Genomic DNA, 18568 nt, shown 5'->3' with positions numbered 1-18568 from the left:
ATAAATAAGGTGCCTGATAGTTACCTCCCTCAAAAAAAAAAAAAAAAAAAAGAAAGAAAAGCAAGGTAGAAGCTATCAGCAAGGTCCTAAAATACCACGTATATTGTCAAAACAACTTTAATCTGAAAAGTAAGTTCCACCTTGTAAAGTTTTCAGCACTGGTCCCGCCTAACATTGGGGTGGAAGGTTTTGAAACGACATCAAAAGGAATTCATAACAAAACCCAAACGCAGAAACTGCTTTCTGTACTCCAACCTGTCCAGACTACCTGGAGCGCCGGAAAGTGGATCCGCGCTCCGTTCTCCCCTCTGGGCCGAAGCTCTGCATGCCTCCCTCCCCACGTTAAGCCCCTAGTCTCGAGTCTCTAGCGCAGGAGATGCTCATTGAAAAGCAGGGTCACTCACCGGTGAGGAGCCAGCAGCAGGCGACAGCGACCCCTGGGCTGGCGCGGCGCCGGGGGGCCATAGTTGGAGCGGCCGCAGCGCCCGGGGGACGCGCTGGATCGGAGGGAAGGACTCGCGAAACCACGCGCTGGAGCCGCGTTGCTCTGGGCCACTCCGCCCGCCGCAGTGGGTCTCAGTCGCTGGCCCGGTTGGCCCCGGCGGCTGGGAGCAGCACAGCGATTTCCTGTGTTTTCGACCAGCCCCTCTAAGTTCGCTTCACGCTTCTCGCATCCCAGAGGGATTGCCACATCTCCCCGCCGTTCGCACTCTCGGGCTCTGAAATCCCTCTGGCAGCCTCCCAGGCTCTGTCCGAGACATGGACAAATAAAGCCAGCTTCGCGGGTCCTTGTTTAGGCTAAAGTCCACGAGCTGCGAAGCAAACCTTAAAGGGACATCTGCCTTTCATTGAGAGGGTGATTCCGCTCCCCGCGCTAACTCCCTAAGGTAGTAGGAACGCAGCCGAGGGCCGGACCTTCGGAGGGTGTCTCCAGCCCAGTGGCTCCGCCTTCGCACCCCTCACTTCTCCCCGGGTCTGGGCAGGGAGGGCACTTTCAAAGTGCCGGGTTCCTAGGCCCTTAAAGGGAGGCTGCTTTCCTGGGGTCCGATTGCGCAGAAGGGATCGGTCCGTTTATGCAAGTGAGCAGATCTGGTAACCCCCGTGCCTCTCCTGTGGACACTTGAACTTCGCTGTCCAGCCTTCTCACACTAATAGTGGGTGGGGGCGTCCACCCCGACACGCCCCGCTGAGGGCTTGGCTTTCACTTATGGAGGGTTTCCTTCCTTTATGGCGATTCGTGGTCACAGGGAGGCTTTTCTTTGGGAAGACTGATAAGCTGGGGGAAAGGAGACCCAAGACTGGGGGAAAACAAGAAAGAAAGAAATTCAAGAGGGAAGCGGGAGGGGAAGGAAGGGAGGAAAACAGTCTCGTTAGAAATGGAATGTGTGTGGGCAATTTTGTTTAATCTGAATTAGGATGTTTGTACACTGGAAGTTGAATCTAATAAAGAATTTAGGGCACTGTTTTATTTCTTGCTGCTACAGACTTTTATAACTAAGAGTGCATTAGGTTGGTTGCATGTTACTCCCTACTTCCTCGCTCCCACTACTCTAGGGAACTGAGAATTGGGAAGGTAAGTTGGCCCTTCAAAACGCTGGGGCTTGGACCGCCCTCGCTGGGAGACCCAGGCCACTTAGGAGTTTGCAATGCTTCCCTTGTCTGGTGAGTTGTACATCCTTTGAGTCAAGAGCCACATCTACATGTTAGCTTCACCGAATACTTGCTGTTTTTAAATCAGCTGTGTTTTAGTGCTTTTGAGAATTTCAAAGAAGGGGAAGGAGTGGATGAGTGGATTTGTGTTTACGGGTGGTGGAGGGACTCAATTCTATGCAACTCCAATTCAATTCAATTTAATTCAATTCAACTAATTACTAACTGAAAGTTTCTGTCTAGCAGGTCTAGGGCTAGGCAGGACAAGAGTGCCACCCAAAGGAGGACTCATTGCCTGAAACACAGTACAGGTGACACAGTACAGAGAATCCAAGGGAAGGGCAGAGAGAAAAACCACAAGGATGATTGAATAGATTGCCAAATAGAAGATTGCAGGGACTAAAAGTTGGAGAAGACAAAATTTTAAAAGTTTAATGAAGATCAGAAGTAGGGTGGGCAGAGGTGAAAGGTTGAAGGCCATCAAATCTCAGAAAAGGACCTATCCGCCAAAGAATTGTTCTTCTAATTTATGAATTTGAAGTGATTCACTACTTAGTAAGTATATTAAAAACCCTGTTTCCCCCTGTTTCCAGCTCTCATATTTTCATTTCTTAGTCCTATCTTCAAAATTACAGAAATAAGTCTCTAGAAAAATTGCCTTGTGTTGGGCCACTGTTCAATCCCACTTGGCTTTACTTGGGCACCTTTGCCTGCATTCCGTGCTCTCAATACCCCAGCTGGGCTTTCCAGTCTCTCCCATCTTCATTAACTTGATATCATCAACCTGCTTCCTGCTGCTCCCCTTTCTGGGAAAGCTCTGCCACGGAATGCCTTTCCTGTGTATATCTCACCTCTCTGTCTGTAGTTTCACTTATGTCTTATGCTTCTCAGTATGACCCAAAGGGCTTTGCACAATAATCAGTAAATTCTGATTAATTGACTTATGCTTAGACATTAAAAAATCATATTTTCCTAAAAATATTTCTCCAAATTGCTCAGAGTTTTCAAAATCAGATAATAGTGTATATATATGTGTCTATGTGTGTGTGTCTATGTGTGCATATACATATATGTACACATGCACATGCATGTATGTATATGGAATTATAGAAAACTGCAATATATTGAATTATAAAAAATGAAAAGAGAAATTGTAAAATTATATTTTATTGAAATAAAGTAGGATTAAAACATACTTATAATCAAGGCTGTAGTTACTGGGAATTTTACCTTTCTTTGGGAGGGTTAATAAATACTTCGAATTTAAATATTTTTAAAATCTCTAAGATTTACAAACTAATGGTGATAACCAGTGCTATGGTTGAAGTTAATTTTCGTATGTGTTATGAATCTCATAGCTATATTTATTGATCTTCTTCATGTCAAATCAATACAGATGTAGAAAAGTATTGCTGGAGAAGTAAATTTAGAATAAATGTTCATTTTCTGAATTTCAATAAATCTAAACACAAATCAGTGTCAGGAAACCTATTTTCTTAACCAGTTTTATCCTGACTAACAGAAAGACATGCCATTGAGTGAACTGAGACTTAGAGAAGATAAAAGCTGTGGTCACAAACTAGTAATTAAATGAGGTCACTTGATGGCTAATGCTAAGCTCTAGACTTTATACTATATACTTTTCTATTTTAAGTGAGACCTAATCTGATCAGATCTCTTTTAGAGTTTGGAAATATGGGTGAAAATTAAAAGTACACTGAGAGGTTAGAGGCTGAACTGATTAAGAATTTGGAAAGTAGAGTCTATGAAATGAGGCAAAAGTAATTGGGGTTACTGACCAATAATCTCAAAAAGAGAAACAGATACTTCATTCCAAAGTATTGTCCTTGGAGCTAATCTAATATAATGAGAAAGATTATGGTAGGTTCTGGAGTTAGACTGCGTGGATTCAAGTCCTGGAACCACCATGTGGTAGCTGTGTGATTTGGAAAGAATTATCTAGTGTCTCTAAGCCTCAGTTTTCTCAGAAGGAAAATGAGGATGAAAATATTGCCTTTCTCTGAAGATTGTTGTGAAGATTAAATGAGAGACGCCTACGAAGCATTTAGCACAATGCCTAGATTAAAATACAGTAACTGCTTAGTAGAAATGAATCATTCTTCGCAGAAGTAGGAGAATTAGTATTAGATTGACAGTGGAAACATAGGGTGGGACCTCTGTGTGGTGGGCTCTATAGGAAGTGACGTAATTGGATGGGCATCAGAAAGGGAACTTTAGTGGTTGGTTAAAAACATTTCCATCAATTCCTATTATTGTTTCTAGAATCCTCACCTTTAGAATATTTACTTTGGATTAAAAATTATCTTGAAGATACCCCTATAAAATGGGTATACATTAAGACATCAGAACCTCTTATGACATTAGCAAGGATTTGCTTTTCAAATTAGCTGGCTGTCAAAAGATTATTCTTATTATTTTTTTAACAAGAGAAGAAAAATTTCATTAAGGGGTTGGGAATAAAAGAGAGTCTAGAGTTCTGCTTCTGGTGTAAGCCAGGGTTCTTTGGTAGTACAATCATGGATTCTCAAGGCCATAGCATAAATAAGGTATCCCCATCTGGGTAGGAGGGTGGTGTCACTTTTACTCAATAATAAATAATTTTTAAACTTTTGTATGTTAAAATAACATATTTTTATAAGAAAAATACAAAATGATGTGTTTTGAAAAGTTAAATGTGAGATCTCAAATACATTTTAAGGTATCCCCAAAGTGTGCTTTCATTCTCCCTCTTTGAGGATTCTGGGGTAGGTGGTATTGTCTAGAGCTGCTTCTGTTTTTACAAAGATTTCATGATGATTCAGATTTTAAAATTTACAATGTATGTATTCAGGGTAATGCACTCCAAGACGATGATACTAACTCACGGCACTAACCCATATGGGCAGCTTAATCTAGTTCAATAATTTTTGAGTTCCTGCTATGTATCAGACTCCAGGGCTATGTTCTGCAGAGGCAAAAATGGGTAGAACAGTTGTTTTTCTACTGAAAATCTGCTGTCCATTAATTGCTTTCACTTGTAGGTAGGAACAGAAAATAAGCAGCTTTGTTCTCAATTCTAACATTGATGTGTTTAATTTTAAGCCTGTTAAATTAAGCAGTCTTGTGAAATTACCACATTAGTTGTTGCTGCTTCAACTTAAGAACCCATGATTGCTTCTTCTCTGGCCAAAATAAAGTCGTATGTATGATGACAATCATGTGGGGCTTGAACTTCATCACCAACCAATCTTTTTTGTTGTTATTGTGTAATGTTCTTGTGTGAATGTTTTTTCACTTAAAATATAAAATAGGTGTTCCTCCCGCTCTATTTCCTGGACAAGTCTGTGCCAGAAACCTGGTCCAAAGACATTTGGGCAATGGGTACTTATGAAAAAAGTCTGACTTCAGAATCCTGGTGAGGGACAGATCTTAACACTGTAGGAAACTTCTCTAAAACTTCTTGGCAGACTTCAACATGAGTGAGACAGTAAGACTACAGTGGGGGAGGGAGTGCCGGGGTGATGCCCTGGCAAGAATAATCATTTTGTGGCACTCTCTGACTCAGAATAACCAGTACTCAGGAGCAGTAACATTTTAGCTGTGTTGCTGGATCCCTTAATTTGAAATGTGAGTTAATTATATTTTAAGATATTAGGCAATTCTAGAATTATTTGAGCAACTTGATTTAAATATTTTTCTCTAGCCAGTTTCTAAAAAGTTAAATCAGAGATGGACTCTAAAATCCCAGGATTATAGCAAGTAAATGATTAGTTATTAATCAAACCAGGAAGATAGGTATTTCTTATAATAGGACTGGGTCACTAGATATGTATATATAAAATAAATACATCAAGAGAAGGAGTGTCTATTGTTTGGTTCTGAAATAATAAATAAATTATTTTACAAATTATGTGGCTATTTTTCATCTGCTTTACTAGACTATAATCTATATCAAGACAGTCAATTAGTCATTTTTATTGCCTGCAAACATCTGCCCTCATGTAATTCATTCATTCCAACATTTATGGAATTATTTCTGTGCAGCAGGAAGTCTTCTGGGTCCTGCAGATTCAGAGATGTTGAAGTGTGTGGCCCTACCCTCAAGAAAAAATTCACAAGCTACCTAAATATATGCATAGAAAGATATTTCTAATTGCATCTGATGAACCCTAGAATAGAGGGTAAAGTCAACAGGAAGAAAAAGACAGAGTTTCAAAGAGATGGTGGCATTGGAATTTAGCCTTGCAGGAAGTGGGCAAAGGTTTCATAGATGGAAGAAGGGTAATGGGCATTCTAGACACAGGCAGCATGAAATGGATGAATAGAATGGAATAGAAGTTAGGAAAGGCAAGTGAAGTTGTGACCAGATGTAAAAGAATCTTGGAAGGATGCCAAGGAATTTGGAATTCTTATAAGCATAGAATATTTTCATAGTTCTGAGTGACATATTCAAACATGTTTTTTACTCTATTTTTATTTTCTTAGTTTCCTGAAGTGGCTTCATTTGATCTAATTTTGAAATATATTAGAGGAGATGAAATATATTAAAGCTTTGAAGCACACTGTGAAACTTTTATGCCCTAAATTTTTATGCAGTGCCTTCCTTAAGGAAATTTATTGTTATTTATTATCAATAAATACAATTACATGCACTACTAGGATAAAGGTGGAAATTTGAGAAAACAACACGGATAGCCTAGAAGAATAATATTTGGTGGTTCTTTTAAAGTTTGAAGAAGATGAAAATGAAGCCACTTATCATGATGCCTAAAAGAAGTTTTAAATACTCCAGTTGGACACCATATAATAGATATTTAAATATTAGTAAAGATATACTACCAATATTGGCCATTTTAATCTTTTTGGTCCCCAAATAGATCAATGGAATGAAGGCAGCCTTGAACTCCTAATCATCCAAGTCTTTGTTTTGTGGGGTGAGGACTGCTTTTAAAGGCCCTGCCCTGAAAGAGGAGGTGTGGGGCTTTTCATGAAAGATAGCCATGACTAGTTGATCCCCCTCCAGGAAAGGAAACTGTGGGCAGCCAAGAGGATGGAGCCAGAGATTTTGAGTGTAAAGCCACTAAAGTTGCCAGGGTAAAGCAAGAAGGAACAGCCAAGTGTGAGTAGGCAATGAAGACAGAAGCATTGTGGAGCAAGGTTGGAATCAGAAGGCTTAGAAAATTCAAAGCTAAGGCCATAAATACCAGGATCTGCCCTGATTTTTCTTTCATTTTGGTCCAAATGTGCTACAAAGGCACAAGAGAAGAGTTTAAAGTACCTACTATGGACTTATGGCTAAATGTATCTGAGCCATAAAATGTAATAGGACAAGTAATTGTAATATTAAGTGTATTAGTAAGGCTAAAAAAGAAATGATAAGGTTAATTAAACAATTATATGTGTATATTGCAGGGAAGAATTCCATAGTCACTGAAATGAGGAAACTATTTTTATGAGACTAAATTTCTCTCTCAAGCCCCTAATATACAGAGAAGTAATTCAGTGTTTTCTTCTCTTTTATTTTTTCCTGGGAATGACTTTTTAAATTTTTTAAAATTTAATGCTTGCTGAGGAAAAAAAAAAAAAAAAAGGAAGGGTATATGACCAAAAGAATGAGTTTTCCTTTTCATAAGATCTACAGAAAGTTGTTGAACTCCTTGTTTGAAAAAAGAGTTGTAAAGGATATAAGAATGCAGAGAAATTGGTGGATCCTGAGGTGGTGGAACAGGGCCTAGAACGACTACAAAGAATGTTAATCTCTTACGATCTTATAGCTCATTTTTACAATAACCACCCTGCCAAAAACTTACAAATACAAGTAGAATAAGATCTTTTGAGATAAATTCAATCTACCTAGAGTAACAATATTTAGATTTTCCTTATCATCTCCTTAATACTTAGTTTTGAGATTGTTGTATTTTATAACACTAGAAGTTACGGAAAGTGAATCAGAATTTTCTACTTTGTGGTGATCAAAGTTGACTCTTCTGAGTAAAAATGGTATTTTTATTCCATGAAAATGTCTTAATGAAAAACTCATTTTGTGTGAACTATAGTAATAGGCATGTTTGTGCACTATTAAAACAAACAAGAAGGGAGAAGTATTTCTGGAATTATAGAGTAAGTATCTCAAAAATTCTGCTCCTTCATAAAGGCCATGAGAACTTTGGCAAAAATTGTCAAAATCAACTTATTCCACACTCTGGAATTAAACAAAGAGTTGCAATTTTTTTTTTTTTAAATTAAGCAGAACAACTGAACCTTAAAAAAACAGCAAACTCTGTGGCATGTTAATTTTCCCTATTTCCATCCCCTTCCTCCGAGCTCTGTGGTATCCTGAAAGCAAATGGCCTCACAACTAGAGTAACTGAAAATTGGCAGTCTAGCAACCACTGTATGTGGCAGAACAGGTTTAGACCTCCCCAAAATCCCTAACCCAAGAGAATCATTACTATTTGACCTGAATGGCAATTTCCTGAAAAGTTCCATTCTCAAGATTTGTCTTTATTTGCCTTGATTCAGAGCTAGCTCTGTGAAAGTAAACCTATTCCAAAGGCATTTGTTAAAAAAAAAAAAAAAATCATTGACCATTGGTGGCTTGAAGCAGCAATACCAGTCAGGGCTAACAAGAGGCTGATGAAAATGCAAAAGAAAAAACTAGAGAATAAGGTGTTCATAGAGAACTTTGAAAAAGTTCTATGTATTTCTGAGAATATAGGACATGTGCTTATGCAGGTCTATTTGTATGCTCCAGAAACACCTGAGAAGACTCTAATCTCTCACCTCTGGCTGACCTTGAATCTGTGCAGTCAGGAAGTAAAGGCTAAGGCAGAATTGTAAACTGGCCAGTGGAGTGTTGAAGATGCACCCTAACATGCAGCGAGAGCCCTTCAGCAAAGGCTGGGAGACTTGATGTTTCAAGGTATTAAACAGAAATCTGTATTTAATCATTAAGTGACTATTAAGCTAACCAACCAGAGACTTCAGTAGCCATAAAAAACAAAGACTTTACAGAATTAGTCTAGGAAAATCACTCAGCAAATACACACAGCAGCAGTAGCAGCAACAGCAGCAGCAGCAACAATAACAACAGACCCTAGAAAGTGAGGTAGTTTGCAGAACCGCCATATTATAATATTTTAAATGTCCAGTTTCAACCAAAAATGACACATAAACACAGGAAAAAAGCAACAGTAGAAACCATCGCTTAGGAATCCTAAATGTTGGACTTACTAGCAAAAACCTTTAAATCAGCTATAAAATGTATTCAAAGAATCCAAGAAACCGTGTCTAAAGAATTAAATGAAAGTATGAGAATGATGTCTCATTAAATATAGAGGATCAATAAAGGATAGATATTATTAAAAATTAGGAATTATGAAATTGAAAAATATAATAGCTGAAATAAAACAGTCACTAAAAGGGCTCAATAGCAGATTTGAACTGGCAGAAGAAAGAATCAGTGAACTTAAAGAGATTATCCAGTCTGAGGAACAGAACAATAACAACAAATATAAAATAAAGAAAAATAGAGCCTCAGAGACCTGTGGGACACCATCAAGTGTGCCAACATACTCACGATGGAAGTCCCAGAAGGAGGAGAGCAAGAAGAGAGGCCAGAGAGCATATTTGAAAAAATAATGCCCGAAAACTTTCAACATTTGGTGAAAAATATTAATATTCATATTCAAAAAGCTTGATGAGTCAAACTAGGAAAAAATCCAGAGATCTACACCTTGATTCATCATAGTCAAACTGTTCAATGCCAAAGAAAAAGAGAGAATAAAGAAAGCAGTAAGATAAAAGTACAGTAAGTCCCCTACATACGAACGAGTTCCATTCTGAGAGTGTGTTCATAAGTCCAACAAAGTTAGCCAAGGTACCCAGCTAACACAATTGGCTACATAGTACTGACTGTAATAGGTTTATAATACTTTTCAAACATAATACATAATAAACAAACACAAAAAATAAAAACACTTTTAACCTTACAGTACAGTACCGTGAAAAGTACAGTAGTACAGTACAACAGCTGGCATACAGGGGCTGGCATCGAGTGAACAGGCAAGAAGAGTTACTGACGGGAGGAGGAAGAGGAGGTGGGAGATGGTAGAGCTGAAGGATCGTCAGCAATAGGAGATGGAGGGCAAGCTGCAGTTTCACTCACGCCTGATGTTGATGGCCCAGATTCTGATTTCTTGCTGGATTCAATTCTATCTACCCTCTTGAAAAAACAATCCAGTGATATCTGGGTCATAGCTCTTTTTTTCTTGTCATAGATGACACGGTAGCATTGGATTACATTCTGAACGGCTGCTGCAATCTTCGTGTACTGTTCTACGTTCAGGTCCTGTGCCTCAAAAACTAGCAGTGCCTCCTCAAATAAAGAAAATCCCCTTGCCATTTCCTGTGTTGTGAATCTCTTTGGTTCTTCAGTTACTTCTTCTTCCTCTTTTTCTCTTTGTCCTTTCTCTGGGCTTCCAATTCCATCCCGTCTTCATTAATAAGTTCCTTGTGTTGTGCAGCAAGGAGTTCAATGAAGTCATCCTTTTGCATATCTAGCTCCAGCTTCTCGCTGAGGGTCACTAAGTTGCTGAGAACCTCTTTGGACTCCTTACCCACCTTCTCAAATCCACAAAAATCGTGAACAAACTGCAGGCAAAGGTTCTTCCAAACCCCATCAATGGTGATGGCTGTAACCTCACGCCAAGCAAAGTCAACGTTTTTTATGTCCTTGTAGGTGTAATAGTCCTTTCAAAATTGTCACAACGTTCCTGATTCATCACTCGCCTTTACTGCCTGATGAAAAGTGTGACGTAAATAACATTTCTTAAAAGTCCCTATAACTCCCTGGTATATAGGTTGGATAAGCGACATAGTATTCAGTGGCAGATGCACTGCTTTGACGTTGGGATGAAAGTCGTCCATGAATGGGGAGTGGCCCAGAGCATTGTCGAGCAGCAGAAGAATGTTGAATGGGACGTCCTTTTCCAAGCAATATTTCTCTATCTCCTGAATAAAGTGGTGGAAAAACCAGTCCTGGAAAATGGCCCATGTAACCCAGGCTTTGGGGTTAATCTTCCACACAACAGGAAGAGAGCCCTTGGCTGTGTTTTTAAGGGCTCTTGGGCTCTCTGAATGATAAACTAAGAGAGGCTTCAGCTTCATATCGCTGGAAGCATTGCCACCAAACAACAGAGGTAGCCTATCCTTTGCTGCTTTATAGCCTGGCATCAACTTTTCCTCCTTACTGATGTAACTTCAGTCTGGCATCCTCTTCTAGTACAGTGTTGTCTAATCCACATTAAAAACCTGCTCAGGTAAATACACGCCTTCATCAATAATTTCTCAAAGTGTTTCAGGAAATTCCCAGGCTGATACTGTATCTGCACTCGCTGCCTCACCACTTACTTTTTCATTGTGAAGGTTCAAGGTTCTGGCCTTGAACCGGTGAAACCAGCCATGGCTGGCCTTAAAAGATGAGTCCTCTGATTCTTTGCCGTGTTTCTTCTTCACAGCTTCATAAAGACTTTTAGCTTTCTCTTGAATCAGTGTTAAGCTGAGCGGGACTCAACGCTGATGCTGATCCTGCATCCACACACTGAGAAGTTTCTCCATCTCCTCCATCACTTTTCCACGCTTCTTTGATGTTATTGTCAACATCACCGGCATAGCAGGCTTCACATGTTCCATGATCTTGTCCTTGTTCTTTAGAATCATGCCAGTGGTTGCACGATTCATGTTATAAGGATGAGCGATGTCTACCATCTTTTTGGATCGCTCCACTCTCAATTATTTTCACTTTTGTTTCCATCATTATTGCTTGGTGCTTCTTAAGTAATACCAGCTACATCGCTGCTGCTTTTATGCTTGCTTCTGGACATCCTGGGCTTGAAATAAAGATGCTGTACTACTGTACTCCATACAGTACTGTACAGTAAAGTACACAACCACTTGTAGAGGATGCACTCACGTGACAATGTACGCCAGACACCTGAACTAACTTATGTGATTGGACATGCAAATGCACGTTTACATCTTTGAAAGTTCACAACTTGAAGGTTCGTATGTAGGGTACTTACTGTATTCATCATATACAAGGGATTCTTAATAAGATTACTTACTTCTTTTCAGAGATCATGAAGGCCAGAATAGAGTAGGATGACATTTTCAAATTTTTGAAAGAAAAAGGCTATTAACCATGTCCAGCAAAACTATCCTTCAAAAAAGATAGAGAAATTTAGATATTCCCTAATACAGAAATACTGAGATGAGTTATTGCTAGCTGACCTGCCCTACAAGAAATACTAAAGGAGTCCTTCATTTTACATGAAGACACTAGACAGTAACTTAAATTCACCTGAAGAAATAAAGAACACCAGTAAAGGTAATTACATTTGTAACTGTGAAAGAGAATACAAATGCATTTTGTTTCTTTTCTTTTATCATATTTAAAAGTAGCTCTGTAGAACAATAATTATAAAAACTGTGTTGATGAGCTTACAATTAATAAGATGTAATTTGTATAACAATTGTAGTACAAAAGAAGAGAGGGAATGGAGCTATATTGGAGCAAAGTTTTTGTATACTATTGAAATTAATCCCAACTAGATTGTTTTAAGATGTGGATTGTAATCCCCAGATAACATGAAGAAAATAACTAAAAAATATGTAAGAAATAACAAGGGAATTACCATGGTATATTATAAAAATATCTATTTAACGAAACAGGAGACAGTCATGGGAATGAAGGAAGTTTCCTTACACTATACACAAAAATTAACTCAAAATGTGTCAGAAACCTAAATGTAAGAGCTAAAACTATAAAACACTTCTTAGAAATATAGTAGCAAATCTTCATGACCTTGAATTAGGCAAAGGTTTCTTAGATACAACACCAATAGCATAAGTAATAAAAAATAGATAAGTTGGACTTTATTAAAACATAAAACTTTAGTGCTTCAAATGACACCATCAAGAAGGTAAAAAGACAACCTACATGATGGGAGAAAATATTTGAAAATCATAAATCTGATAAGAGACTAGTACCCAGAATACGTAAAGAATTCTTACAACTCAACAATTTAAAAAAACCACAAATAACCCAATTTAAAAATGGACAAAGGCTATAAATACACATTTGTATAAAGAAGAGATAAACATAACCAATAAGCACATGAAAAGATGCTAAGCATCATTAGTTATTGGGAAATTCAAGTCAAAACCACAGTGAGATAGTACTTCACACCCACTAAGATGGCTATGACAATAACAAGTGTTGGCAAGAATGTGGAAAAATTAACTCTCTCAATAGATTGCAAAATGGTGCAGCCAGTTTAAGAATACCCAAGAGAATTGAAAAGATATATCCACACAAATGTTCGTAGTAGCATTATTCAGAATAACCAAACAGTGGTAACAACCCAAATGTCCATGTGTTCATCAATGGATAAATAAAATGTGGATATATATTATGATATTGCTCAGCCATAAAAAGGAATAAAGTACTAATATATGCTTCAACATGGGTGAACCTTGAAAACATGCTAAGTGAAAGAAGCCGGACACAAAATGCCACATATTGTGTGATTCCATTTTTATGAAATGTCCAGAATAGACAAATCTGTAAAGAAAGAAAGTGGTTTCCAGGGGCTGGAGGGAGAAAGGGATCAGGAATGACTGCTAATAAGTAAGGGAATTCTTTTTTTAGGTTGACAGAAATGTTCTAAAATTAGATAGTGGGGATGGTTGCACAACTCTGTGAATATTCTAGAAACCACTGGAATTGTATGCTTTAAAAGGGTTAATTTTATGTTATCTCAATAAAGCTATTAAAAAATAATACCCTGCTAATAAACCACAGTGAGTGAGGAGATACCCAGAGGCCTAGTCTACGTGCACAGTAGTAGGATTAATGAAAAATGGATTTTTTTTATGATTATTTTCCATTTGCTGGGAACTTGTCCTCTTCTTTCCCCATCCCAGGCTAGACGGTCCAGCTGCACTGATTCTTTTTTTTTTTTTTTTTTTTTGGGGTAAGCGGGCCTCCCCCTGGTGTGGCCTCTCCCGTTGCGGAGCACAGGCTCCGGACGCGCAGGCCCAGCGGCCATGGCTCACGGCCCCAGCCGCTCCGCGGCATGTGGGAGCTTCCCACAGCGGGGGCACAAACCCGCATCCCCTGCATCGGCAGGTGGAGTCTCAACCACTGCGCCACCAGGGAAGCCCTCTTTTTACCTTTTGATAAAACTGATTAGGCCAGGTATTTACACTGGCATATCAGGAATAATCAGTGATTCACAGTTGCTGCCTATTATGCTTTTTGGTAATGGGTAGAGATTTTACATCAGAAAAGCTTGATTATAAATTGTAGTCCAAAATATTCTGTAGCAATTTGGCTGCTACACATATAGATGCAAGAACAAGTGAAAAATATTATGTTCTTTTTCAGTACTCAACCTGATGCATGTAAGAGTTTTAGAGAACAACGTGAAGTACTATACTGGCAATGATCACAAAACAGAAAAAACAAACCACCAGACTTCTTCAAAATAAACACTGTTCGTTTAAATGATAATGATTGGTTTCCTATTTGGTTGAGACACTGATTCAACAGTGTCTACTCAGAACAAAGTGGTAGGCAATATAAAATTCACCCAGAATATTTCTGTTGATCACAAAATTTAAGGTACTTGCATGAAGTAGAAAACAAAAAGTATAGAGAATATTCAGTGAGAAAATGCTCTAGATATCAACATGAAACCATGGGCAAAGCGGGCATTACAGGGAAATGCTGCCCATTTGCTCTCAGCCCTGTCATTGAATCTGTGCTTATAACTATCTTAATGAAGTCAGATGTCCTAAAATTGAAAACAGGAAGAAATACTGGAAATAATAAGCAAATGTAGTCTGTAATTAACTCCAGTTGCTTATTTTAATAATTTTTTCAACCCTTATTTATAAAGCAATTAAATGGTATTCAAAGTTGACAAAGTAAAAGAGAGACTCGAAATTACTATATCTAGGGGAATCTCAAGATTTTCTTACAATTTAAAAAAAAGGAAGACAACTGTTCTCCAGTCAAAAACTAATAATGAGTAAATTGAGAATGATACCATAAGCATGTGTGCAATCACACATGCATGCACATGCAAACACACACATCCTAGCACATCATCCAACTATGACACTGGTCTCTGCAGAAACACACGCTGAGGTTAAGAATGCTTACCTACTTAGTTATATATGTGGCTCTTTGCAGTATTTTATACTTTTGCTCCTTTATTGCCTTTACATTTCAGCTTCACAGACTTCTAAGTGATAACTGTCTTTCATCATTGTTTGCAAAGATTTAGTTTCTTTTGAAATTTAAGAGGAGTTATGACACTTCATAAACATTCACAGAAGGAAATCTTAATAATTATTATTTGTATGGTTTTATAATTATTGAGAATTGTCCATTTATTATTATATTTTTTCCCATTTAGTCTTTTACTTGAATTTCACAATTTTCCCATTAGGAAGGCTGACTAGATATCTCTAATTTACTTTAGTTTTCAGAAATTTGGAGCCATACAATAAATGGACGTGCCAAGACTGAAAACTAACTCTTTTTTTTTAAAAATTCTGTGTACTCACAGTCTGGGAACATTTTAAAGAGAATTTTTAAAGAAAATTTACTTTAAGTTGGTATTTTAATTTTTGCCTGTTTGTAGTAAATACACACAAAATTTAGAGTAAATCTCTAGGACACATCTGTTTCCTGTTCATTGTGCACATCAGATTATAAGCTTTTGGAATGAAAAGTGGCGTTTGAAAACCTCAAGAAATGACAATAGCAGCAGTGATGAGATTTTTCAATTCTCACTGATAATGTGGGAACTGATTATTTTTCTTGAAATCTTTTATAAAATAAAGCAAACCTTAGAATATATTCAGATAGGAGATAAACCTTGACATTATATGGTTTCCAATAGCAATAAATAAGAGTTTCAACAAAGAACTCAGTGATTTTTAAAAATATTAACATTTCTTAAATACTTGCCCAGGTTGTTTTTTAAATTTTATGATGCTGTGAAAAATTGATGCCTGTATGTGTGCAATACATACTATTCTACCTTTTGGGTAACACAGGTGGTTGAAGCACCAGAACACATGTTCTACCTAAATAGATGCACAGCTTTTAAATAATCTTATATTTGGGGCAGGTTACAAACTTTTGACTTGGAAGAAAATTTATTGAGGTTTGCCCTTTGATATTAATTTGCTACATTAAGTAATTTAGTTTAGATCTTAATCTAAATGAAGGATTTGAGAATTAGAATTCCTTTGATGAGAAAACGTCTACCTTATTTGAAGTGCAATCTGTTTATTATTTAAACACACATCAAACATCAAGAACTAAAAAAAAAGTGTACTAAGACAAAGAAGAAATTGCCTCTATCTCCTTTTCTATCCCTTCCTTCCCTGTCTCACCTCCTTCAAGGGAGTTTTTTGCAAATTTTGGTTCTTTCTGTAGAAATCAAAGATCCCTCACTCATGAGGAATGAGGTCTTTCTGGTCACACACATAAACGTGTGTGTGTATGTATGTATGTTTGTATGTACATATGAATGTATTTATCTCTGTCAGCCATCACCCAGCAGATAATAGAAGCTACAACTAGCTAGGAGTTCAAATAGAAATCAATAAAGGGGCAGTTTGCAGAGATGTGTGGTTAGGGCCGAGGAAACCAGCAAGGCATGTCTGATCACAAATTATTCCCACCCCTAGACCTCCAGGTACAAAGGAAGGAGATGGCATTACCAGTGAGAGCTGGAGTCTTGGAAAGGGGTGGGTGTCCAATAGAAGGAGGCAGCCAGTGGGGTGGGGTGGAGATAGAGATGGAGATAGAACCTAGGGTGAGAAGGAACCAGGGAGGGCACCAGGAAACATCTGCCTTCTCCCTTCTTCTGCTCTGAGTATCCTGCCAAAGGCTCCTGCTGGCCTAACTCTCAGAGGGCAAAAAAGGGACCTGGGTGATGCCATCTATAGGGGTTAGTCTCCCTGGAACACAGAGCAGAGTGGAAAAGGGCAGAAAATGTATCTGGGGAACAGGGAGAGCAAATGGAAAATAACCAACCTCCATCTCCAGTGCTTCATTTTCTTAGTCTGGCTTACTAACTTGCCAGGGGAATTGACCTCTCACTGCTTTGACTGTATACTTACATAAGTGAGCATTCCTTCCCAAAAGGTGAGGATGCTGCATTACCAGTGGGACCACCTGACTTAAGCAGACAAGACGTCTCTCTGTCCCTGCTCTCAACCCCTAGACTCCACATTATTGGTGATGGTGATTGGGGGTTGTGAGTGTTTTCTAACAAGTCCGTCTGATTTTAGGCTTTCTATGTCCTGAATTAAGTATGAGGATGAATCAAAGTTGGGCCATAATTTTGGAGGAGAATCCTGGGGGTTCTTATACAGAGCTTGGTATTGATGTGCTCTGGGAGGCTACAGCCCTCTCAGCTGACTTCAATTAGATCAGGACTTTGATTATCATATTGGCCCAAACCTTGAGGCTGATAGTAGCTTCTCAGAGGTGCCCAGGGACTCTGGTTGTGCTCAAAGGGCTGGCAGGCATATTCCAGTCAGACAAATAATTTACCAGCCTAGAAGCGCCCTTGTCCAAAATTCTGAAACTTTATGTTTCTATAGAGTGAAAATATTTAGAACCCAAATTTAATATTCAACCTTAATTAATACTGGAGGTTCAGACCATATACACTCCTCAGTATGGTGAAAAAATATGTTTGAATTAAGTGTCCTATGTTACATTTGCGTGCAGCTCTGATTCTTATTTTAGGAAAGAAAACTTGCCAAAAGGCACTGAAATTGCCCTTAGCATCTGTTTGGTATCATATAAACATGGACTAATATGAATATAATTAAATATTATTGAACATTATTAATGAATCTTATTTTCTCATGTTTTGAAGATTGCTTAAATTCACCTCTCTAGGATGTCAGGGAGAAAACGGTAGCCAATGCATGGGAATTAACTGCTACATTCTACTGAATGACACCATTAATTCAATGAGATCCAGTTCTTCTAGGAATTAAATACTTTCAAAATATGGAGAAAATTATGATCAGCACTATGATTGCTAATACTGCAGAATGTCCTTCCATAGTTTTCCTCTTATGTCAAAAAATACAGTGTTAAAGTTGAAGAAAATACGATAAGAGAATGTTTAAAAAGAAAATTTGAAACTTACAAATAGAGGAAATAGGATATTAGATTATTCTGCTGTTTAATGAGCTGCCCTTGAGATTTTGGTGTACTTGATGGCTCAGTGTACCCAAAATTATCTTGTCTGTCAAGATTTATATAGGGGAGGATCACAAAATATCTGAAACCCTTTGTCTTTAAATTCAAATTGTTTTGGTTCATATATCAACAGATACTATGAGGCCCTCTTTTAAGTGCTGGAGTAGGAATAGGGACAGGGACATATAGAGTAAGGGGGGGCATGTTAAGGGGAGGTCTGGTTGTTCAGCAGACCAATCAAGGAAGTAGATGGAGATCAGTGCTGCCTAAACGTCCCACAACCTGCTGTGAGAACACAAGTAAGGAACAATGAGTATGTTTTCTAAGTATCTGAACAAGAGGGTTTATGAAATGTTCACATTCAGGAGTAAGAGTCTGGAGCTTTTATTTCAATTGTGAAAAATCTAGAGGGCAAGGAGAAGACAAATTAGTGCTTTCATTCATTTGGATGAAGTTGATAAAGAGCTGAACTACCAGGGGAGGGACACAGAACAGGTCAGAGGGTCACAGAGCAGCTGAGAGCAGACGACTTCTTTGTTTAAATATATATATATTTATATATATCCTTTAACTATGGTTATCAGTAGGATCTGCCACTTCTGTTAAAAAGATATT

The 18568-nt window shown here is 38.2% G+C and overlaps 1 protein-coding gene and 2 long non-coding RNA genes across 11 annotated transcripts in view; 2 read left to right on the top strand and 1 right to left on the bottom strand.

Moving 5' to 3' along the window:
• Window positions 1–1461, bottom strand: part of ITGA1 (integrin subunit alpha 1) — a 168992-nt gene extending 167531 nt beyond the window's left edge. For 5 of the 6 annotated variants that reach the window (XR_008618050.1, XM_055086550.1, XM_055086551.1 and 2 more), the window contains exon 1: window positions 405–1459. Coding sequence is in view for 5 of the 6 variants with exons in the window: in XM_055086550.1 (XP_054942525.1) it covers window positions 405–465 (61 nt within the window). In the remaining variant the exon portion in view is untranslated. Of the gene's footprint in view, window positions 1–404 lie in introns of all 6 variants that reach the window. The other variant, XM_055086552.1, reaches the window with a different exon arrangement.
• Window positions 1–18568, top strand: part of LOC114486711 (uncharacterized) — a 236783-nt gene that overhangs the window by 8215 nt on the left and 210000 nt on the right. The window lies entirely within an intron of this gene.
• LOC114486712 (uncharacterized) overlaps window positions 7353–18568 on the top strand; it is a 61478-nt gene continuing 50262 nt past the window's right edge. The window contains exon 1 of the long non-coding RNA XR_003680905.2: window positions 7353–8572. This is a non-coding gene — a long non-coding RNA (uncharacterized lncRNA). The remainder of the gene's footprint in view (window positions 8573–18568) is intronic.

This window comes from Physeter macrocephalus, chromosome 8, assembly GCF_002837175.3.
Source record: "Physeter macrocephalus isolate SW-GA chromosome 8, ASM283717v5, whole genome shotgun sequence".
Lineage (NCBI taxonomy): Eukaryota > Metazoa > Chordata > Mammalia > Artiodactyla > Physeteridae > Physeter > Physeter macrocephalus.
This window is presented reverse-complemented; position numbering and strand designations above follow the sequence as displayed.